The sequence below is a fragment of the Phyllostomus hastatus genome, unplaced genomic scaffold (assembly GCF_019186645.2).
Source record: "Phyllostomus hastatus isolate PE091 unplaced genomic scaffold, TTU_PhHast_1.1 phas_scaffold_21, whole genome shotgun sequence".
Taxonomy (NCBI): domain Eukaryota; kingdom Metazoa; phylum Chordata; class Mammalia; order Chiroptera; family Phyllostomidae; genus Phyllostomus; species Phyllostomus hastatus.
In genome coordinates this window covers 44,556,452-44,579,105 of record NW_025334017.1, presented here as the reverse complement: position 1 = coordinate 44,579,105, position 22,654 = coordinate 44,556,452, and the positions used below count along the sequence as shown (strand labels likewise).

Below are 22,654 nucleotides of genomic sequence, written 5' to 3'. Positions count from 1 at the left end.
TCTGTAGGTTAGAAATCCAACATGAATCTAGGTGGCTAAAATCAAGGCGTCGGCTCTGTGAATTTCTTTCTAGAGGAAGAAATTCAGCGGAAAAATTAATGTCCTTGTCTTTTTCAGCTTCTAAAGATTTCTCACAATCCTGGGCTCCGGCCCTTCCTCCATCTTCAAAACCAGCAACATCTGGCCAAGTTCCTCCCCTGCTCTCATCTCTCTGCTCCCCCCTCCCTGCTCCTTTCTCCACTTTCAAGGACCTTTGTGGTTGCGTGGGACCCACCAGGGCGACGCCGGCCACTCCCCCTGTCAGCCGACCAAGCCGCACTGCTCTACTCAAATCACGGCGAGCCCGTTTCCTAGAAGTGGGGACACAAATATAGATGTCAAGGGGGTTCTACCAGTAATTTCTGGGAAGATTTTCCTCTGTGGGAAAAAAAAGAAGAACTTGAAGGGAACCTCTTGCACCCTTCCCTGCCTGCCTCCAGCACAGGATGCTGTCAGGAGGGGCTGTGATATCCGGACCCGTGGCAGCCACATTGCGTCAGTGAACTGAGATGTTATCTGTGTGCCGGAGGTGGCAGAGAGGAGGCTGGGCGGAGCCCGGGCCCTTGAGGACACGACTGAGCCGTTGCTCAATCCCAGGGCCACATGCCTCTGGGAGCACCTTTAGGTTAAGGCTCTTCAGTTGGGTGCCGGGTTTCCCATCCTAGCCCACAGAGCCTATAATGTAGGTTAGAGGTCACCTAGGGTTTTGGAGGCTACCAGGGGGGTTTGAGAGGCACACAACGTGGCTGTAGACCAATCTGAAGTCCGGGAAGCGCAAGGACACAGAGAAATCCGCAAACCTGGGTTGCACTCCGGTTCACTGCCTCCCCGCGGTGTGAATTTAGACACACCCTAAACCTTCAGGAGCCTCACCTCCCAGGTCTGCACGGTGAGGTGACGGTCCCAGCACGCGACGCGTCCCTGAGTCTGGTCTGTGCTCAAGTGAGAATAAGTGTGTGAACTCATCTCTGACGCGCCAGGTCAACGACAGAGACTGCCAATCAGCTCTGTCCGCTTTTACTTTGGGTTAACTCTGTGTGTGTGTGTAATTGGGAGGCAGACAGACAGACGGACAGCTGTAAATAGGAGATTTGCCTTCACAAGTGTGTCCCTTAGGAGGGCGAGTGATAAAGTCAGTTGCTTATCTGGGAACCCAAATGGACCAAAAGCCGGGTCCTGACCCCACCTCCTTGCACACGCCCCTCACATTCAGTGAAGTCCTGGCAATTCCTCTTCCTAGAGGGTTCTCTCAGACACGCCCCTCGCCCCATTCCTCCCCACTCTGCCTCGGTTCAGCTCATCGCCTCTTGCTCAGAATACTGCGCCATCCTAGCGGCTCTCTGACCTCCTTTCTGGAACCTTCACAGCAGAGCCCTTTCTAACACGCAGGCAGGACTCTGGGCCTGCCCTCGCTGGGTCCCTGGGTCTGGTGTCTGTTCAGCTGCTCTCCTCTCCTGCTGGAGGGCGGGCCTCTTGCTTTCCCAGCACACAGCACAGAACCTGGTGCACAGAGGACGCTACAGAAATATCTGTTGGAAGCAAGTGGCAGAGAGCAGCCCGGGGTGCAAACCACAGGAAGATGGGGTAAGACTGGAAGATTATTAAGCCACAGTTTGGCATTTCCCAAGGATAGCTTTGAATGAAGAAATCAGAGTCACCATTGTGTGACTGCAAGTAGGCACTTTATTGAGGGCTGGTGGCTGTTTTAGACAATGAGGTGCCCGGGGTGGCAGCCTGGGGTGGGATGGGGGGGTCAGCAGAATGGGTGGAGGCGCCAGGGGCTGGTCACTTGCTGTAGCTCTTGGAGCCTGGATCTGGGAGGTCCAGGAGGTCTTCTCTCGGGCCAGAGCCCGCCGGCGGCTCCTCCTCCTCACTGCGTGCGGACAGCCCATCCTCGGCTTCGTCTGAAACACGGGGGCAAGGCTGATCCCATCCGGGTCCGGGCTTTCCTCCCTCATCACTCTCTCTCTGACCCGGAGAGACCCAAGCCTCTGAGGGGTGCTCCCTGCTGACGTCCTACAGAGGGCATTTCCAGATTGCCTGGCCGTAGGGACGAGCGGAGGGTGTAATGGGACTTGGGTGCATTGACGACAGACCGCCTCTGGGTCTTAGAAGGTAAAAGCAGGGTTGAGCGGCCAACAGGTACTGGACAAGGTCACTTCCCTGATGAGTGCTCCACTCTTACGGGATCTCTGCATGAAGACCTCCTGCCGTTGTGAAACACTCACCCCAGTACCCCTCCCTGAGAAGACTTCCCAGCCCTGGCTCCGGGCAGACTTCCGGCCAGCACCAGGAAGCTCAAGGCCAGTCACTGGGTTCGGTCCCTCCCCGCCCCCCCCTCAAAGCTTCTGAAGGGCATTGCTTGTATCTTGATACTCCCAGTGGCCTTGTTACGGTTCCCGTTGTCCCCTTAGCACCTCTTCAACAGGAAGTTCTCTTTGACAGGAAGTCCACTTCAACAGGAAGGGGTAGAATCCCCGCTTCTCCCCTGGCCAGAGCTCCCTCTCCAAGCTGCTTTACCCAGCCCTTCAAGGGCAGCGAGGAGGAGGAGGCTCAAGATCCTACCTTCTCTCCGGACATCAATGCAGCAGGCTGGCTCCCTACTCAACTGTCCCACAGCCCCCCCACCCCACAGTGTCCTCTCTCTCTCTCTCTCTCGCATCCCCCTCCTGCCCCCAGCAGAACAGGAGGCCCTTGGCAAAGAGGAGTGCCCAGACTGGGAGCTCCTCACGGGAGGCAGCTGTGCTGACGGCCCCCCAGTGACCGGGTGGCTCCAGCACGCTCAGCTAACACGCAGCGTGTGCAGGAAACGGCAAGCATCGACCACCTGCCCGCCCTCCACCTGGCCCCACCTGCTCCAGGCTCCCCTACCTGCAGGTGCCTTCAGGGACCTGATGTACTTGGACCAGAACGAGCAGTCGGCCCTTTTCAGGCCCCGGCGGTTGGGGAGCAGGGCGCTGAACTCCTTGTAGTTCTCGCCGTCGGCACCAGGGACGAAGTCGGGCCAGGGGGCTGCAAACTCAGGCGCCTTCCGCGAGAACTCATGCGGGTAGTTGGGGTTTCTGGGAGAAGGGGAAGAGCGAGACACCCGTGAAGGAAGCCTGTCTTTCCTTTCATCACTGGGGATCACTTCCACCCGCACATGGTCTCACGGCCCGCTCGCACCTCTGCGGGGGTCCCGCAGGATGTAACTGCTGCGCCACAGATGGCTAAAGGCGTGACGGCCTGGGATTCGCGCCCTCGGGCCATCTCTAGGAGAGGAAGACCGGAGGTCACAACCCAGCAGCACCCCACTCAGGACCTGGCTGTGCCCTTCTGGGCTTCTGAGCGCTCAGGAGGCCGCTGTGCCCCTGGCTGCCCTGGGGTCCTTTAATCTGGACCCCGAGGCCAGTCTCCGGGACACCTCTGTCTGCCCCAGGCCTGGGGGGGAGGGAGGGAGGGCCTCGAGCCAGGCAAATGCGCCTGCCACCTGCAGGTCAACTTCCTTTGGAAAGAGGATGTCACATGCCCCCCGAAACAGGCTCCTTCTCAGACTTGTCACCCAGAACCCCCTCCTGGCGTAGCCGCCCCCCCGCCGCTGACGCTAGCCGCACCCCAGCCCCACCTGACCGTCTGACATTCAGCAGGCCAGGGGCGTCTCTCGCCCCTGCCCGGGCTCCCACACGCCCCTCCCCCGGAGTGCCCTCTGTCCTCGGCGCCCTACCTGAGGATCCCTCCCTTCCCCTAAGGCCCAGTTTCCGTGTCACATCCGCAGTGAAACATTTTCAAATTCCAAGTTAAAAGAAAGGCTTTTCCATCTAACTCCCCCAAAATACTGTGTCAAGTTCTCTGTTGTCCTGCTTTTAATTGGGGTTGGGTTTTTCGTTTCTGACTGCCAGTGGCTTATCTCTGAAACGTGACTTATTGACCTTTTACCTTTCCGGGGGTCCCGGGACCGTGCTAGGGGACCAATGCGTGTGCGGCAAGGGGGCGAAGGGACAGAGGCAGGCTGCCGGTGGGAGGGGCAGCAGGAGACAACCCGGGAGGCGGAGCAGCCGGCCTGCTACCAGGGCTGGAGGACAGGCGTGCGGGGGCGGCTGGCGGCAGAGGAGGATGAGTCTGGGGCTTTTTCACTTAATCTGATGATCCAACACGGTGGTTCTCAGCTCGGGGTGACTCTGCCTTCCAGGGGACACCTGGCGGTGTCCCAGACAGCTGCAGTGCTCACGGTGGGGACGGCGTGAGTGCAGGCCAAGCAGCCTACGGGGCCCGGGACGGCCCCCAGCACAGACAGCTGCCCAGCCCCGGGGTCCGCAGGGCTGGCGCTGAGAAACCCTGGTCAGGGGCCGTCAAATGCGGCTGAACAAGCCAGAGTCAGACTGAAACCTTGCTTTGCCGAGATGAACCTACGCAAAGGAAGTTTTGGCCGGAAAGGGGAGGCCGAGCCAGAGAGACCAGGGGCAGGCGACTGCCCAGTGGAGAGAGGCAGACACGGAGCTGTCCATGCCAACCAGGGCCCCTGTGTGCAGTGTGGGGGGCAGGGGAGCGCATGAGGGCATTGGGGTGCACACGGGCCACTCACCCGGAGCGGACGAAGTTGGACAAGTACTGCATGATCTGCAGGGACACGCCTCTCTCCTCCCGGGTGAACCGCCCCTCGTAGGCAGGGTGAAAGGGCAGTCCGAAGGCGTACTGGACGTCGGCCAGCAACTCCAGGCTGAGAAAACACGTGGAAAGGAGGAGAAGCAAAGGTGACGAGGGCAGTACACTTCTGGAAAAACCAGATGATCTGGAAACCAACATTCCTCCCCAGATGGGGACTTTCCTCTCTTCGCGTTTAGGCTTCCGTTCAGTGCCTGGGTCAGCTGCGGTCTGGCTGGACCTTCCGTGCGGCGGCCCCCGCGGGGCGGGCCTGTGGCCTGTAGGTTAAAGCAAACGCCGCGCTGGTCGCCCAAGTCTCTGGGAACAGTCCTCTAAGTGGTTGTCCGAGAGAACGTTCCTCTGACCGTGCTCCAGCCACGGGACTTACGGTATCAGCCGAACACCTGTTAGTTCGGAGTGGCCTATAGTCTGAGCCCTTCTCTGCGCCAGCCCTTGTTCACGCACAGCACGCAGGCGCCCGTGCGGCCCACCCTGGTACAGGGCCTGCACATAGCGGCCAGCCGCTAAATGTAAGTGTGGTCTATGGCGGAACGAGTACCTAACAAGCTGCAGGCAGGGAGGAGATGAAGCTGTGGAGGCCAGACGAGTGGTTTGAGTGGATGGAGCTGGAGCTGGCACTGGGAGGACCAGCCCAGGGGTGCGTGGGGCCCTGGGACTGAACACAGGGAGAGTGTGGGCGCTGGGAGGGGCTTTATAGCTGAACCGTAAAGAATCTGGCTTTCCCCAGAGAGAGGTCTGGCCTTTGTCCAGTGTCGGGGGGGGGCGGGGATCGATGTCATCCTTGATGGAAGTGTCTCTGTTTAGGAATAGGCTGGCCTCACCAGATCGCCTGGTACGTGCGACCACATCCTACCGTGGTAGGGTGGGGGCTGGCCGTGCCGAAACACCGACCGTGCGACTTAGGATGGGGGATCTGAGTCACACAGTCCCAGCCAACCTGCAGACTGAGATTAACCACCTGGGCCATCAACCAACCAACCAACCAACCAATCACGCCTGCCTAGTGAGTCCCCAGTGAAACCTTCAAACACCAAGTTCAGGCGCGTCTCCTGAGTGGCACTACTCAGTGTGTGCTGTCACGCATCAGCATCGAGAAAGGGCGGCCCCTCCTAATTCCACAAGAGACAGCGACGGAGCTTTGTGTTGGGAACCCCGCCCCCAGCCCGGGCTCCGACCATGCCGCTCTTCCTCTGCTGACCCGAGTCTGCACCCTTCCCCGTGAAAACCGTCCCCACCAGCACAGCGGCTCCCGGGGAGGTCTGTGTGACCTGCTAGTGAATGATCAAACTGAGGGTGGTGCGGGGACCCCTTTGAACTTGCACTCGGGGCCAGAACGGACGTGGTCTTAGGTGAAGACTGTGTTTTCTGACCTTGTAGTTGGCCCCGAACTTATCTCAAGAGCCAGTCTCTAATTTTTCAGACAAGGAACACCAGGTCCGGAGAAGTTTCTCCGTTTACCCAGAGACACACGGGAAGTTGAATGACGGAGTCAGATCAGGGGCGTTGCTGGGAAGCACGACGCCAGCGAAAGGCCCAGGGGCGTGGCTCCTTCCTCTGCGTTCAGGTGGGTGACATCTGCCAAGTTACCAGACCTCCCCGATCCCCTGCGTCCTCGTCCGTGGAACGGGTGTCTGAATGCCCGCTTCACGGGGACGATGGGGAAACCGGGGCAAGATGGTGTGTGGAGTGGGCGCCTCGAAGGCAAACGCAGCGTGGCCCAGCTCTTCCTCCTCCCTGGTGCAACCGGCCGTCACCCAGGTAACAGCAGAAACCCTGAGCAGGGCGCAGAGGGTCGCCAGCGCGTCTCCTCTGCACGGTAGGAGGTGCGGAGCACCCGGTGGACAGGTGCCCTGGGGACAGCCTCACACTGGCTGGCGCCCAGGTAAAAGCAGGTCGGGCAGAGAGTGGCCGAGCATGAAGGAGGACGCTTGGTGAACACGCAGCGTGGCTGTAGCTCTGACTCTGACTCAGAGTGATTCCCTGCGGTCCCCCCAGACTAGGAAAGGGGGTTCTCGAGCGAGGCTAGAGACTGTGGGGACCAACAGGGATGGGGCTGGGGCCCGATAGCCAGGGGACTTCTGAGGGATTCAAGAGCCGGAACGCCGCCTAGGACCACGAGCGTTATCACCAGGTGTACACGTGACAGGCAGCAGCCTGAGTCACTCAGCTGAGACTCAGCTCAGCCGCTTACTGCCCATATAACTGGATGTCATCTGACTTCTCTACGTCTCAGTTTCCTCGTCATGAAAAACCAGACCGAACCAGCCACAGCATGTGGTCACTCCTCAAAAAAAAACTGCCTTTACCAAGGCCAGGCATGATAACGGGTGTAGTAGTACTGTGTCCACACAGGGCCCTGACACCGGGGGGCCTTGTAGGAGGGAGAGGGGACGTGTGTGACCTTCAGGACCAGCTGCAGTCGGTCGGGATGGGAGAGTAGGAACCACAGGGTGCAGCACTGCATCGCCAGGCACCCTGGGCCCCCTCAGAGTGGGGTCGGCTTTGCTCCCGAGAGGAAAGCAGGAAGGGGCCGGGCCATAAAAATGTGCAGGCTCCTGGGGCCTGAAGGGCAGACCCCACGCCCAGAGCCAGGACTGTTGTGTTCGAGCTCAGAGAAGAGCCGATCCCGTGGGTGCCCAGCTGGCCTGTTCCGCCGCCAGCTCTGCTCAGCCTGTCACAGCTGCCGGTTCCCGAGCCGCACCTGCGATGCGCCAGGGACCTGGGAGGCCTCTGAACACCGACATCCAGGACTAGCAGGCCCGTGCATGCATCGCCTGCCTGCCTTCCAGGCAGCGAGGCTCAGGAGAGAGAAGGGACACGCCGGAGACCTGGGGAGCTGGGATTCAGAGCGGAGGGTCCTGGCCTCGCTCTGTGCTCTGCGGACTCTCCCTGTGGGCCGGGCACCGAGGGTCACCGAAAGATACTCAGGAGCTGAGTTCTGAGCGTTGTTGGAAGGTCTGCAAAGGGAAAGGGAACACAGAGCAAAGAGTGCCAGGAAGATGGAGGTTGTGACAAGGCCCAGAGAAGCCCCATCTCACACAAACCCACACGGCGCAGGTGAAAAATCACTTCCACCCGTACTACCTCCAGGCCCCCATACACAGGTATCATGGGAGTCGTTAGCTGAGTTTTTGCACGGGACGAAACGTGGGCTCACAGAGGCTGTTTTCTGGCAAGGCCCCACAGCTACGAAGGGCGATGCCAGGACTTCAGCCCCAGGCTGTGGCTCCAAGGCCTGCTGCCCCCACCAGCCTCACTGCGTGGGTTTCCTCTCCCAACGTCACCACTGGTCCCGTGGAAGTCTGCACCTCCTCAGAGCTGCCCCCTTGCAGCCGGCAGCAGGGAAACCGGGGAAGCAATGGGGACCGCCTCTGCTGAACCCCCAGGGCCTGCTCCTTCCTCTCCCGGTGGGTGGAAGGGGAAATGGCCCTTTTCTGATGAGGCCCTTTATGGAAAGTGCTGTGTTCGCTTCACTGCTGCCTTAAGAAGTCACCATGTGCACGGTCGCTTCAAAGGACACACACACACACTACCTCGGAGTTTCTGGAGGCCGCAAGTCCCGCCTCCATCTCACTGGGCTGAAATCAGTGTCATGCCTTCTGGAGGCCTTGAGCAGGACCCGCCTCCCCATGGGGGTTGCGACAAGAGTCAGTTCCTGGAGCTGGAGGGCCCAAGTTCCCCCTTCCTCCCGGGCTGTAGACCGGAGGCCATCCCGAGCGTCCGGCAGCCACCACCCGCAGCCCCCTTCCTCAGAGCCAGCAAGGGGGTCCGGTCCTTCGCACGCCACGCCTCACTCTCCGACAGTGTCCTCTGCTGCTCTCTCCTGCCATCAAGGACCACGTCGTGAGACTGGGCCCACCGAGACGACCCCGGACAGTCCGCTGTCTCACGGTCCTTCACCTCGACCGCATCCACCGAGTCCCTTTGCCGAGGAAGGTCACAGAGTCACAGGGTCAGAGGATTAGGATGTGGGCACTTTGGGGGGCGTCCTTCTGCCCCCCCCCCCGCACAGTGACCTTGTCTACCGCTTCTTCCGAAGAAAGCTGCTTTTTGAACGGACAGAGACAAACTTTTAAGACCAGTGTCCTCAGTTCAAATCCTAAGTCGATGGCCTAGTGTCTGGAAAATCTTCAACAAGACACATAACCTCTCTGGGCCTCAGTGTCCCTATCTGTAAAATGGTGACACATTCATGCATATAAACACTGAATTAGGTTTTGCAATAAAATATTTCAAATCTCTGGCCCAGGTTCTGGCTCACATGCCTATGTATTTTTCCATGTTTCCTGGGAGAAGAAATACCTGAAAGCTGAAGAATGGGGGTGGGGCGGTCTTTAACCTGGGGGGTCCATTGCAGGGTTTCAGAAGGCCGCCAGTTCCTTGGTATTGCATGGGCAGCGGCGTGACATGGCACATGTGCGTCTCTGTCAGGTGAGGTGACGTGGCATCGATCACGTTCTCAGGAAGAGCTGCGCCAGAGGCGGGCTGGTGCCCATCTGATGGCTGGTCTGCAGGGCGGCGTGGTGAGAGGTCCTCCTCTGTCACATGTGCCCTTTCCACGGTGTCAACACTCCCGCCATAGACGATTTCAAATTATGAACAGATGTCACAGAACACAGAGCTGGAGAAAGACATGCACGTTGGCTCTCGCGAACCGGTGGGACCCAGCGCCGGCCCACCGCCGCCGGTGGGTGACCCAGGAAGGCCGCACAGCACGGCTGCGGGGGCCAGGCCTGGCATTCCAGTACGTCTGATGCGCTGTGCTCGAGGGCTTCCGTTTTGTTTTTCCCTCGGCAGGGCTGATCGTTATCAGGATGCCGGAGTTATTTTGAGCAGCTTAAGGCAGACATCTGGAGGAGGGACAGGCGGCGGGAACCTCGGGTGACGGCATTTGGGGGCGGAGGACGGAGCCTGCAGGGAGTCTGGGCCCTGGCTGGGAGCCGCAGGACCCTCTGCGGGGAGAACAGGGGACCCGGATGCAGCCCCAGCGGGAGGAGACGCGGGAGCAAACACCGGGCCTGACCAGGTAACAGGAGGAACTCGATAGCGGCGCGTGTGACGTCTGGGGGCAGACGGTCCCTGCACGTGGACTCGGCCTCTCCGCGCTGCACCGCGTCTGGTCGCTGACCGGTCGGACACACAAACCCGCTGCAGTGGTACAGGCGTGTGTCCTGCTGGTCTCACTCAGTAGCTTTCAGCGGTCGTCCGCGGTCTTGGGTCAGATCTTCCCCAGTCTGACGGCTGCCTGTCCCGTTCTCCGGCCAGGTCTGGGCCTTCTCACTGTCAGACGTGTGTGCGGGGCTGGGGACGCCCCCTGCCCAAGCCGGGTGGGCTGGGCTGAAGCCCCCCTCCCAGCGCCGGCGCTCTGAGCCCTGGGGTTTCTATCTGTCCGACGGGTCCGATCAGCCCCCCGCGTGGTGCCACCAGAGGCTCGTAGAGACAGGGTGCGTGGCTCTCCTTTACGCCGTACAGACGGCCGCCCGAGGAGGACTGGCCCATGCTGGCAACGTGACAGTTGGCCAGGCTGGGAAGAGCTGACCAGCCACGTGGCCCGAGGGGCGGCTGTGTGCGGTTCCGTCTCAGGACGCGAATGTAGTTCGGAGAGGACGGTGGCCGGACACAGGGTGTCGGGACAAGACTGCTCTGGGGCCACGCTGGGCAGAAGCTCACCGTGGGTCCCCTCTGAGCGGTGCTGGGGAGAAAGGAGGGTACGCCAGATACTCTGGGAGGGAGCTGCGGCCTAACACGAAATGCGAAGTAGTCAGCATTTAAAAAAAAACACAACTCAAAATGCCGTGAGCTGTATGATTGATAAAGTGACAGATAGACAGATATCGAATGATAGAAATATTTACAAAGGGCCCTAAAAGGAGAGAGAGAGGTGGTATTATTTGTTTCAGACGAGGAGATGGAGAGGACTGTATAGAAGGTCAGAGAGATGAAATCCCAGCTGACTTAGGCCCCGGCACGGGAGCAGGGGTTCAGCCGGGGGCCCTGGGGGGTGGGGTGTTTCGGGCAGAGACCCAGAGTGTGTGACGGCGTGGAGCGGGTTCTGTGCTCTGTGTGGGGCGGGGACAGGAGTTGTGACTGGGCGAGGGGGTGGCTGCCTGGGAGCCGCCACGACACGTCACAGCCCCCAGCACTCCGGGCCTCGTGCGTTGTGCCGAGAAGTGCGTCACGACGCTGCAAGGTGAAACTGGAATTGTTCCTGGTCCAGAAAAACTGAGCGTCTTGGAATTACAAAAGGACATGCTCGCTAAGGTCCTTCCGGTTCCGGTTCTGTCAAAGGTGTGATCACTGAGGCCACAGGAATTGAGGGCCACCTCTTAAAGGGGACGGGGACATCGGCCTTTTCTAAGTAGGCGATTTGCAAGCTGCCTTTCCTGTAGAGCCATTCCTGGAGCAGTAGGAGAATAAAGATTGGAAGTGACAAATCTCAGGGTCCCCGAGTTGTCCAGGAAAGGCAGAGGCTGGTCCTTTGTACATGACACCCCCCCCCCGCCCCACCTTACCTCTCAGCCACCCCACTCTCCTTCAATCCTGCAGGTGGGGCCACACACTGCAGAGGTTATTCATTGCACCAGCCTCTGCCGAGAGCTCTGCCGCCAGCACCAGGGACCCTCACTGGTGAACACCAGGAGCTAATTAGGGAGCACTGTGACTGAGATGGTGTCACCAAAGAACGCACTCGCCCTTGGCCATGCTGACACAAGGAGCTGAGCTGGGAAGACGGGTTGAGCTGGGCCACCCTTGAGGTGAGGGGAGCTAGAGGGCAGGCTCTTTCTTGCACGATGGATGTGGTTCTTCTACGGAAAATGGGTTCCAGAGGCTTAGGCTGCGAGAAGGCCCCTCACTGTAGCCCATCTGATTAGACCAGTTGGAGAGCCTGTTGTTCCAGAAACTTCTTTCCCTGTTGTTCCGTCTGTAGGAGGAAGTTTATTGACCTCATTCCCATAAAACAGGCTCCCCTTCTTATCTCCAGCTGGCATCTCTGGGTAACTTCCTCCAAAGGAAATGCGGGAACCAGGGGAATGAAAATCCCCCTGCTTCCCAGGCTTCTCTGTCCAGGGGCCGAAACTTTGCTAACTCACTTGCATGGAGCAGCCTGCCCGAGTGCTTCTCGCTGGACACACCTAACGTGCAAAACTTCCAATTCTGCCTGTGAATTATGGACCAACCACTTCTGTTCTCCAAAAGGGTTCCTACGCAATTCCTTTAAAAAATGAGCTCCCCAATTTACTTAAAATACTACGGTCCCACCTCCTGCCCCAAGTGAAATGCTTGCAATATTTCCCTAATTCCCCAAAGCCCAGCGGAGCGGGGTGATTTATCGTCTGGCAGCGCCACCGAAGCTTTCCGTGGCCTTGCTGGATTAACCCGGACCTTTTATTCCCGACATAAAGCACGGGGAACTGTGGCTCAGAAGAGCCACAGAGCTGAACTTTCCTGGCCCAAAACATCATTCCCACCAGGAAGCTCAGTGTTTACCCAGAGCCAACTGTGTTCGTCTCTGACTGTTCACCCCGTCGTGTTTGTTATTGCAATCCGAGAGCTTAATCACGTATCACGCGGATGCCCTACTTTCAAGAAAGCAAGGCTGGCAGTCACCGACCATGCATTACGTCTCTGCTTTTGCAAGGAATTCAAGTGGAGAGCTCCAAACGGCATCCACCTGCTCACGCCTCTGGCCCTGGGCCGAAGCAATGCCGGCTGAACACGCGTGCGTGCTTAGGGTGAAACCCGAAGGTGGGAGGTGGAACCCTATATCTCACTCATTTTCCACGAGTCCCCACTTTAACTGGACTTTCCGATGAACTGACTGACCATTGCATGGGAAATTGGGGTTTCTAGTCTACATCCTACTTTAAAAAGACACTTGGCTTTTACAGAGCTGCGTTTTGAATGTGCGAGAAAAGACCAATGGGCATTCTGTATACTGTGTCTTCTTAAAAATCTCCAGTGCCTTTCCATCACACTCAGATAAGACACTGCTTTTTTGCACATTCTTGTTTATAAACCTCCATGGGAACTACAAGACCCTTTTTGCCCCCTGAATCACCAACCACTTCCCCTTTCTTCAACAGACTCCACCTCCTGGCCTCCTCCTCCACCCTCAAGCATGACAGGCCTTTCCCCGCCCCCTCCCCAGGGCGGTGGTCTGCAGGAGCCCTGCGTACTCAGGTGCTCCGTGCTGCCTGTTCCCTGCACCCCATCCTATCGCTGGACACTCATCAGCCCCGGTCGGTCCCCGACGCGGCGCCAGTCCCTGGAGGCTGTCCCGCCAGCCGTTCTGTCTCCAGGGTCTAGAAGGGGACCAGAGGCACAGAAGGCAGGGGTAAATATCTGCTGACTCGGAGCGGAACAGAACGCACACCAGAAGCTTACCCGGATCTCCAGGCTGGCGTGGTCAGGTTCAGGACATGGCGGGCTTCTCTCTTTACTCGGAAATAACCTTGTTCACGACACAGGGTGTGGCCAGACCAATGGGCCCAATTCAAGAATCCAGCCACCAAGGATTATTTTCTTTGGTTTGCTAATTCCAACACCCAGACGGTTGACGAGAAAGATAATATTCTGAATCAGAATGTTAAAAGCCCCTGGAATGCACGGAACTGTTTCGAACACAAACGCAGTGCTGTACAGAATGTCCTCCGTCTAGAATTTACGGCTGTTTTCCGGGGTTGGGACAGCTTAGAAACATGGAACATGACTGCCTACTCTGTCCCTTTAAGTTTTTTTTCTTCTTAGAACCTCATTTTTCCTAAAGGGAAAAGAACCAATATTGGACGGCTACAATGTGCCTTTGATTTGTTTAACATTCATTGACTTGAATCTTCACACTCAGAATCTTCACCCATTTTATAGGTAAGAAAATTGAGGTGCAGGCACCTGCTCACACGAAGAACACTCACAGTGGGAGAGATGGAATTAACCTCAACAAGTGTGTTCTCCCACCGCACGGAGCCACCTCTGCCCAAGTCAAAGAGCGGACTGACATCCTCCGTGGAGCCTGGCTAGACTGTTAGTCCCGAGAGTCCTACCCCGCCCCTCCCCCCATTCGAAATGAGTCCAGACTTTCCTCCCAGGGTTCGTCCCTCCATTTCAGAGACAAAAATCCCGTCTGTAACCGAGGTGAGCCGTTACAGAGCCCCACTCCTCTGTGAGTCATTAACCGCAGTCGGGGGAAAAAGTGGTAATTCGTTGGGTTTTGCTCACTAGCCACGCCAGGAAAGCTAATGAGCGCTCACGAGGAGGGAGGCGAGAGCCAGATGGCTGGGAATGCACGGCGTGCACATGCGCCCTACGTCTGTAGACCTGAGCCAGAAATAAATGAGAGAGGTGTGACAGCTGCAGGGCACGGTGCGAGACACCTGCCACCGAGCTGAACTAGCTCCCGGGGCTCACTCATGGGTTCGGGTGTCTGCTCTGTAGACGGCGCCCCCTGTGCCTGCGGTGGGGAGAGAGCAGCCGGACGGGGCGCTGGCAGGCAGGCAGGCACGCCTCCTGGAGGGTGCGAGGAAGGATGCTCTCGGCGCTTACGGTTTGCCAGGAGCCATCTGCTGTACAGGTTAATCCCCACAGGGACCCTCTGAAGTAGGCACCACTCTCCTTACCCCCATTTTACAGATGAAGAAACTGAGTCACCGAGGAGGCAACGTGGCTGGTCTAGATCACCGAGCTAATAAGGCCCAGAGCTGGTTTCTAACCCGGGGTCCCTGCCGCAACCAGGATACTTTCCTCCTCTGTTCACGTCACCACTGTGTCCGCCTGTAAAATGGGTCGGGGGTGCCGAATGCCTCCGCCCTCCCAAAACGACAGAGAGTTAGAGGGCACCTGCCAGGTGAGCGCACCGGCTTTGCACACCCTCTCAACTGCAGACCGTGACATTTCTCTCAAGGCTCAGCTACGAGACAGTTGGAAAGGGGCTGGGGGCCTGGGTCCCCTGCCTCGCTCCCTCCCCCTGCAGACCTGGGGGCGCCCCTCTACTCCTGTTTGGCAGGTGGCAACACCGAGCCCCCAGGAGCCTGCACACCAGGTGAGAAAGGCCCCAGTCCCGCCCCCGCTCTGTCCAGTAAGGCAGGTGGATCACCTTCTGTCCTTCCACACAACTTCCTGAGCGACTAGGACACCCCCTCCCCATGCCAGAGGGGCCCTGGGCCCTGGGGTGCGTGGCTATGAAGACCCAGGGGGCACTGACTCTAACGTGACTGGTGCTCCTATAAAGAGGAGCAATTTGGACACAGCCGCAGAGGGGGCAGACAGCCCCTACCTGCCAGGAAATGCCTGGGGCTGTCAGAGGCTGGGATCCTGGCCTCCAGAGCCCCAAGACCATTCGTTCATGTCGCTGGAAACCTGGAAACCGCTGTGGGGCTGGGCGACGGCAGCCCCGGGAAAGGCAGTCGCGGGGGGACAGAGCACGATGGGGCCCTGCTGGAATCCCGTGGATCCTTTCGCTTGGCTGTGACCTCCGGCTGTAGATGCACTGCTTATTTATGTATCCATTTTTGCCAGCGCACATTTGGGTGGTGAAAGGCACGTGTATATTTTTTCAGGGTTTTGATGAACTTGCTGCCCAAGTGTTGTACCTTTTGCCGTAACATCTGCTGGGAAGGGAGGGAGGCAGGGAACCGGACGGAAGGACTTGTGCCCCGGGCGTCCTTGCATTCCCGAGAGCCTGGCCTTCGGAAGCTGCGGCCAGGGCTTACGCTGCGGACGCCGGCCCGCATGGGGCCTCCCTGGCCGTGGGCGGCCCCGGGATTACTGGGTCTCCTTTCGTGTCCACCCACACCATCAGCACCCTCTCTCACGCCCTTTCTCCTGAATGTCTTCTCACTGGAACCCTGGCCTGCCCATTCCTTTTCCTCCCACCGCCCAGATGGAGATGCCAGATGAGGTTGAGATTATAAACTGTTCTAAGCAGAGAGACCATGGGCTTTAGTTGAAAAAGAGTTCTCGGGCTCAGGGAAGCTACGGGCAGGTCACTGCTAGTCCTTGGGAACATCGTGTGGAACTCCTTGAAACTCAAGACTCTTCATCTGTAAAACAGGGATGAACTCCGACCCTGCCGACCTCACCAAGGTCCTGGACACGCTGTGAGGCGCTGTATAAACCGAGCAACCAGGAGAAAGCAGGAGAAACCTCAGGGAAGCTGGCATGCCTTGGGCACTGCACCAGTTTCCCATGGCTGTTGCCACTGATAACCCCAAACTCGGCGGCTTAAAAGAACAGAAATTTACTGCCATGAAGTTCTGGAGGCCAGAACCCCAAGATCGGTTTCCCTGGGCCCAGACAAGGTGCCCGCAGGGCCGTGCTCCCTCCGGGGTCTCTGAGGGAGGAGGCATTTCTCGCTATCCCAGCCCGGGGGTGGGTGCTGGTGCGTATCGAATCTCTCCCTGCCTCTCTAACAAGGGTCAACCAAGGGCGGCCCCAGAGAATTTTCCCACGTCCAGGTCCTTAACTTAACCGTGTCTGCAAAGCCCGTTTTCCTACAGGTTGCAGGTCGGGGCCTGGTATCTTCAGGTGGCTATTAGGAAGCCTACTATAGAGACGTTGCCGATTGCAGTGAGAAATTATGCATGTTAACGCCATACTGTTGCAAAATAACTCAGGTGAAAGCCATGTGTGAGCTGGATAATTCACCTCCTTTTGTAGATGAGGACACCGAAATCAGGCAAAGGAGCCGGCCCGAGACCGCATAGCTGGTGAGCAGTGGGGCTCCAGCTCCACCCTGTCACCCACAAAATGGACCCCAGACACGGGTGATCGGTGACCTTGGAGCATCCGGGCTCCCACTGTCAGATACAGTCAAACCGCCCGACCCTGGCATCTCCTGGGCGCTGAGCCCTGACACTCGGTTACCTGGGGATGCCTCCCCGAGGCCCGGGCGCTGCTGAGCTGCCGGAGCCGGGACCCAGCCTTAGTTCTTATTTACTGTTTACCCTTCTCCTCGGCTCCTGAGGAGTGAGGGCCACATTCTGTGCCCGCCAGTGTCCCCTCTCTTCCTGTGGACTTCCTTTTCCTCCTGCCTCCTGTTTTTCTTCTCTATTTCGATCATCTTATTGCAGCTGGAATTTTATTATAAGGTACATTAAGTCTATTCTGGGAGCGGGAAAGGTACACAAAGTAGGTGCAAACAAAATGTTTCTTTTGCTACCCCTGCACCGTTATGCTGTGGAGAGGCATTCTGGAAGCGAGGCTGAGTGCTCCGTTGCCAGACACTGAGGCCTTCTCCCCGGCAGGCGAACCTGTTAGTAGTTGCTACTGCACTTTCTGTGCCATGTCGCTGTGCTTTCCCTCCCTGCAACCCCGTGACACCAAGGGGCTGTTACTGTTACACCCGCGTTTCAGATGATGAAACCGAGGCCCACAGAGAGTACGTGACACGTCCCACGTCACCGAGTCAGGACCTGTACCTCGGTCCAGCCCTCTTTTCTCTGCCATCCTGGGGGTCACAGGAGCCCAAGCGACAGGGCCCTCCCACCAGACCCCCCTCACTCGCCAACGCCCTCTGCAGCCGCGCGGCCACCTCACCTGCCGTGGCCGTAGCTCTCAGGAGCGTGGTACATGAAGACATTCCCTCGGGCCGTCCGTGCCCAGAGGCTGGCCGTGTCGATCACGGGGCAGGTGATGAAGTAGTCCCTGGTAGGAGGGGGACAGGGGGGGGTCTGGTGACACACAGCCCTACAGACAGCTGCGCAGGGCCAAGGCTTCTCCTCCCAGGCGAGGGTCCCTCGGCCACCAAGCCGCAGGGAGCACACACCCCCCTCGAATCCTCCAGCTGGCTCCATGGGCGCGGCGCACGGGCCAGTCTGGCTCAGGGCCACTCAGGGCCACACGCTGGTGTCCGGGGAGATGCATCCCAGGATCAAGACACTTGTGCGACAGGCAACTTCGCAGCACATCGGTGTCGCTTAAGGATTTGGGAGCGAAACGCTTGATGGTAAAACAGCGACAACATCCTGTGGAGCAGCACATACGATAGTGTGCGTCCCCAATCACGTGCACCTGAAAACACAGACGCCTCAGGGTGTTTCATGCACACGGACTCTCGGCTGGGCTCTCGGGGAGACCCTCTCCCCAGGGGACACGTGGCAATGTTCGGGGGCTTTTCTAGTTGTCGGAGCTGGAGGTGGAAAGGCTTCTACGGGCTTCCGGTAGGTCGAGGCCAGGGAAGCCGCTAAACATCCTACAGCACGCGGGGAAGCCCTCCCCAGCGAAGTCTTTTCTAGTCTGAATGTCAACGGTGAGGAGGTGGAGAACCCTGCTCCCTGCTTTCGACGCCCCAAGTTTCACACCTGCTCCCCCTCTGGGGGGATGAGAATGAATTTCAGAAGCCCCCGCTCAGCACAGTGGGCCCAGCACAGAGCTCTGAAGTGCCCGGCAGTGTGCTGGGGGGGACTGGCCTGGCGGGAATCGGGCAGACCCGAAACAGGGCCCACGGGGTCCCACCGTGTGGAGATGTAACAGCCAAGCTTGATGACACCCGTGGAAGTCCCTGCATGACAAGGGTTAGCACCCCCTTAGCCGGTCAGCTGGGCAGCTCCAGGGTTTGCAGGAAAGGCTCTGAGGGGGGCGGGGCCAGGGGTGAGGGTCCGGAAGGGCAGGGGAAGGCGGCACGGGCCCCCTGAGAGCAGAGGGCAGGACAGGGATGGGAGCGAACCCACGAACGTCACACACCGGCAGCTCTGTGGGGGCGTCGCCAAGGGGGCTGCAGGCAGGGAGGCCATCGCCTGAATCTTGCCAGAGGAGAAGGAGGGCCTGAGCTCAGGGAAGACGGGAGTCCCTAGGGAAGCCTCCTGGGTTACCTGTCCCTCCTCCGACCTCGGCTCTTGCCTTGCACACAGACCGCCCTCAAAGCCAGTTAAAGGCCAACTTGGGGCAGGAACTCGAGCCCCGAGCTCCTTCTGCAGCACAGACCCGAGCCAGGCCTGACCTGGTTATGAGCCCCTCAGGACGCAGGCACCCGGGAGTTCTTGGCGTCCCCTGAGCCCGGGCCTCCAGGAACGGCGGCTGGCTGTGGGGTGTCAGGCTGAGTTCTCTGCTGGGGGGAATTAGAGCCTTTCTGGTCCCCGTGACCCCAGTGGGCGGAACTAAGGCTCATCCTGAGCTCATGGGCCTCCACTGGGAAGCCACAGACTCTGGGGTGGAGAGACCGCCCCAGGCAGAGGGCGTCAGCAGGCTTCAGTCCATGCCTTCCCAACACAGTCGAGCTCAGCACGGCCTCTGAGCCCTGCACTGGCTCTGTGCCCAGGGACGAAGAGCAAAGGCGAGGGCGGACCTCCAGGAGGGTGGAAAGAAGTTACAGGATGTGCAAACCACCCGGCCATGTTCTGCCCAGGGACACAGAGCAGCGTGTCGAGGGTGCTGAGACGGGCTCCAAGGTGACAGACCCCTGGAGTCCCCACTGTGGTCTCGTCCCCAGGGCGCTCTGCCGGCAGAGAGAGCCAGGGCCTTGGCTATGTTCTGGTTCCATTTAAAACCCACTTCTCCAGCGCCAGCTGTGTACTCATATAAGACATGGCTCTTGACCCTAGCGAGCCCACCACGGCCTGAGGGGCAGGCTGGTCCTGAGCAGCATAGCGGGGTGGGGACAGCACATCCCCAGGCAGATGGGGTGGGGGCACCTGTTAGTGGCTCCTGGGGTGGGACAGTCAGGGACGCCTTCCCTGAGGCAGGGAGGCTTGAAGCCATGAACTTGACCAGCAAGCCACACAAGCGGTGAGTGCGGGATGGGCACCCCAGGGGAGAGGGGCTGCGTGGGCATCGGGCAGAGCCTTCCCCTGGGTCAGCTTCCACTTCCCACGTGCAGGGTGGTACCTGGCAGCACTGCAGAGTCACCTGGGGCAGCTCTGAAAAATACCGATGCATATGGGACCCGTGTGCCTGCCGCCCTTTGAAAGCTCCCCGTGCGGTTCTCACGGGCAGCCCGGGTGTGAGCGCTGCCGTCCTCTCTGCCGGCCTGAGCCCAGCAGGCTCTCCGTCAGCACTGGCTGAGCGGCTGCTTCTTGGTAGGGGCACCCGACAGGGGCCCTGGCGAGCACTGTCTGTGCCCCTCACAGGTTCGAGCACTGCCTAGGGGAGAGTTGGATCAGCCCCAGCTGTGTCCTCATGGAACGGGGCAAAGGAAAGTGGCCGTGCCAGGTCCTACGCCCCAGGGTCTTTTTCATCACCTGAGCACCACCTCGGCCCCCGAGGACAGCAGTGGACCCTCGTCCCCAGGCTCTTACCGGGTGGCATTCTCCAGGGCCCGGGAGAAGGAGGCGTAGTCGTCGGCGGAGTGCTCCAGGGAGTAATACCACGTGGCCGCGGCCTGCACGCTGGCGTCCGCACCCTCACCGCCCAGCGAGTTCTGCAGCGCCCGGTAAAAGGCTGTTTTGCTACTGGTCCGGCCTTGACTTTCCTCAAATTGCTTTTAAAAAAAAGAGAGAGAGAGAGAAATGAAAATTCCCCAGATTTTCTGAAAGGCTTGAGTCAGTAGCCCTCAAATCCTGGCTCTAGAATTTTCTGTGGGAAACAGTGGGACACAGCATTAAGCCCACAGAGGCCGGAGGCAGACTGCTCGTTGCAGCCGTGTGACCTCGAATGCATGGCGGACCCCTCTGTGCCTTCCTCTGCCTGCCTGCAGCAGACACCGTGGGAGGACCTCCGTGCAGGGCTGTGGCGACAGCCAAAAGCGTCACCACGTGAGGCACAGCGACCGGTGCCTGGCTCTCAGCAAGAGCCCAGCGAGCTGCAGGGTCCTCACTGCAGGCTGATGACGGGCCACACCGGGCCTTGACTCGCTGTGCCCGGACCACCAGCGTGCCACCTGGCTCTGTGAGCAGAGCTAACCTCAGTGTCACTGCGCGGCTCCGTCTTTCAACACGGCATTGCTTTCTGCACACTGGTGCCATGCTCAGCGCTCGTCGTCGGGCGCCAGCTGCACGCCCGGCCTGGGAAAACAGCCGTGAACGTGCCGATCAAGCTTTCCGCTCTCACGGGCCTCATGTTCTGGTGGGTGGAGATGGAAATTAAGCAAATGATGGCACGCTGCAGCGGGGGACAGGTGCTGTGACGAGAAACAGAGCCGGGGGAGAGGGACAGGGCGGGGCCGGTCAGGGAAGACACGCGGCTCTGTGGGCATGTGTGTGCACGTGGAAATATGTCCTTCCTTCCTTCCTTCCTTCCTTCCTTCCTCCTTCCCTTCCTCCCTCTCTTTCCCCCTCTGCCCCTCCTCCATCTCTCTGCTCTCCTTTCCGTCCCTGCATCCCTCCTGCCCGCCCCGGGGGAGTTCAGGGGGGACCATGTCCCTGAGTCCCCAGGACTCAGTTTCCTCATTTCTGGAGACAAAGGCAGCACGCCGTCAGAGACACAGCTGCTGAGCTTGAGGTCAGACCCCTCCGCCCTGGTCCAGTCCTGTGAAGTGTGTTTGCCTAGTTTTAGGCGTCTATGTCAACAGTGAGATTATCAGGACCTGCCCCCTGCCTCCGGCATGTTTAAATTGTTTCTCTGAACATTGCCAAGCATGCAGGGCCTCTGACCAGTGAGCAACCCCTCCTAGCTGGGACGCTTTTCCGGCCGACCCTGGGCTGAGCTGCCTTGGCCTGGCTCAGTTGGTGGAATGGCTGATCAGAGGCGCGTCCGGGTCCGTGGGCTTCAGCAGAGGGAGGAGGGCGGGGCGGGGCATGCAAAGAGGGCTTCGTTTCAGTTCTGTCTATACTGTGTATTTCTTGGGAAAGGATCTGAAGCGAGTATGACATGATATTAGTATCTGTTAAACCTGAATAGAGAACACACATGCATTTATTATACCAGAGACTTTCAAATGCTTCTGACCATGGTCAATGCAGTAAGTCATCTTATACCAGGGGCGTTGCACTCATTTTCACCGGGGGTCACATCAGCCTTGCGGTCGCCTTCAAAGGGCCGAATGCAACTTGAGGACTGTATACGTGTAACTGCTCCTTAACGGTTCAGTGAGAGCTCGGCACTGCCGCCGGGTAGAAACAAGGTGCCCGGGCCGGATAAACCAAGGTGGGGGGCCGGATTCGGCCTGCGGGCCTTTTGTGTGACCCTTGTGTCTTATACGAACACAACACACAAACACACACTCACCCATGGGCCTGAAATAATGTTCGTGAATAACGTCTACACTCATGGTTCTTTCCACATGTAGTGCATCTGATCGCTTCCATTCTCTCCTGCTCTAGTCTATTCAAAAATGCTTGTGTGCAGTCTGTTAAGTTGACAACCTGCTAATAGTTTAGGGAGGAAACTGCCTTGCATTTTTCTCTGTCCTTGTTCTGAGCTTTTGGAATATTTCATAACAGAAACGGTGCTGGGAATCATTTTCATATCTCCAGTTATTGCCAAACACTTAACAGGCGTGTTTCTCTCAAATGGCAAAATAATCGCACAGAATTCCTGCCAAATTCCAATGGGACATGCATATGAAGGATTTAGTACAGTTCTGGGCACCTGGGCAATAGACTCGATCATTATTAACCTGTCCCCAGGGGAGGGCGGGGCCCCCGTGTGCCCTCAGGATGCTGCGCTGTCGTCGCCACAACGGCCACGTGGCTGAGGGGGCGGGCAGTGCTCCGTACGTATGGGAGCAGCCCCCGGTCCGTGCTCAGCAAACATGTGCTAGACAGAGAGCGGGGGAGATGCTGACCTTTGCGGAGGTAACACAGGCTACGGGCTACAAGTCCAAAGTCACACCTCTTGGGTCCACATCCCAGAGCTGGAAAGACGTGGGACTGGTTGTTAACTTTCCCATGCATTAGCTGTGTGACCTTGGGCAAGTGACTTAACCACTCTGTGCCTGTTCCCCCACCTGTCAAATGGGCTTCATAACACTGTCCTGAGGTTAAATGAGACGACACCTACAAAGTGCTTAGTCGTTCCTGTTGCTAAATATTGGCAGCCTCAACCGTGTGCCCGGTCCAGATGGGCCAGAGAAGCCGTGTCTTAGAGAGAGGCCTGAGTGACACTT

At 58.6% G+C, this 22,654-nt stretch overlaps 2 protein-coding genes across 2 annotated transcripts in view; one reads left to right on the top strand and one right to left on the bottom strand.

Moving 5' to 3' along the window:
- Positions 1-1,714: 1,714 nt before the first annotated feature.
- The window catches only part of TG (thyroglobulin), a 200,618-nt gene continuing 179,678 nt past the window's right edge, over positions 1,715-22,654 (bottom strand). Inside the window, exons 44-48 of the mRNA XM_045861238.1 lie at positions 19,908-20,089; positions 17,212-17,319; positions 4,601-4,735; positions 2,911-3,101; positions 1,715-1,943 (exon numbers count right to left, since the gene is read on the bottom strand). Coding sequence (XP_045717194.1) covers positions 1,825-1,943; positions 2,911-3,101; positions 4,601-4,735; positions 17,212-17,319; positions 19,908-20,089 — 735 coding nt within the window. The 3' untranslated portion in view covers positions 1,715-1,824. The remainder of the gene's footprint in view (positions 1,944-2,910; positions 3,102-4,600; positions 4,736-17,211; positions 17,320-19,907; positions 20,090-22,654) is intronic.
- The window catches only part of SLA (Src like adaptor), a 75,582-nt gene continuing 62,615 nt past the window's right edge, over positions 9,688-22,654 (top strand). The window contains exon 1 of the mRNA XM_045861234.1: positions 9,688-9,706. The gene's annotated coding sequence lies outside the window, so the exon portion shown is untranslated. The remainder of the gene's footprint in view (positions 9,707-22,654) is intronic.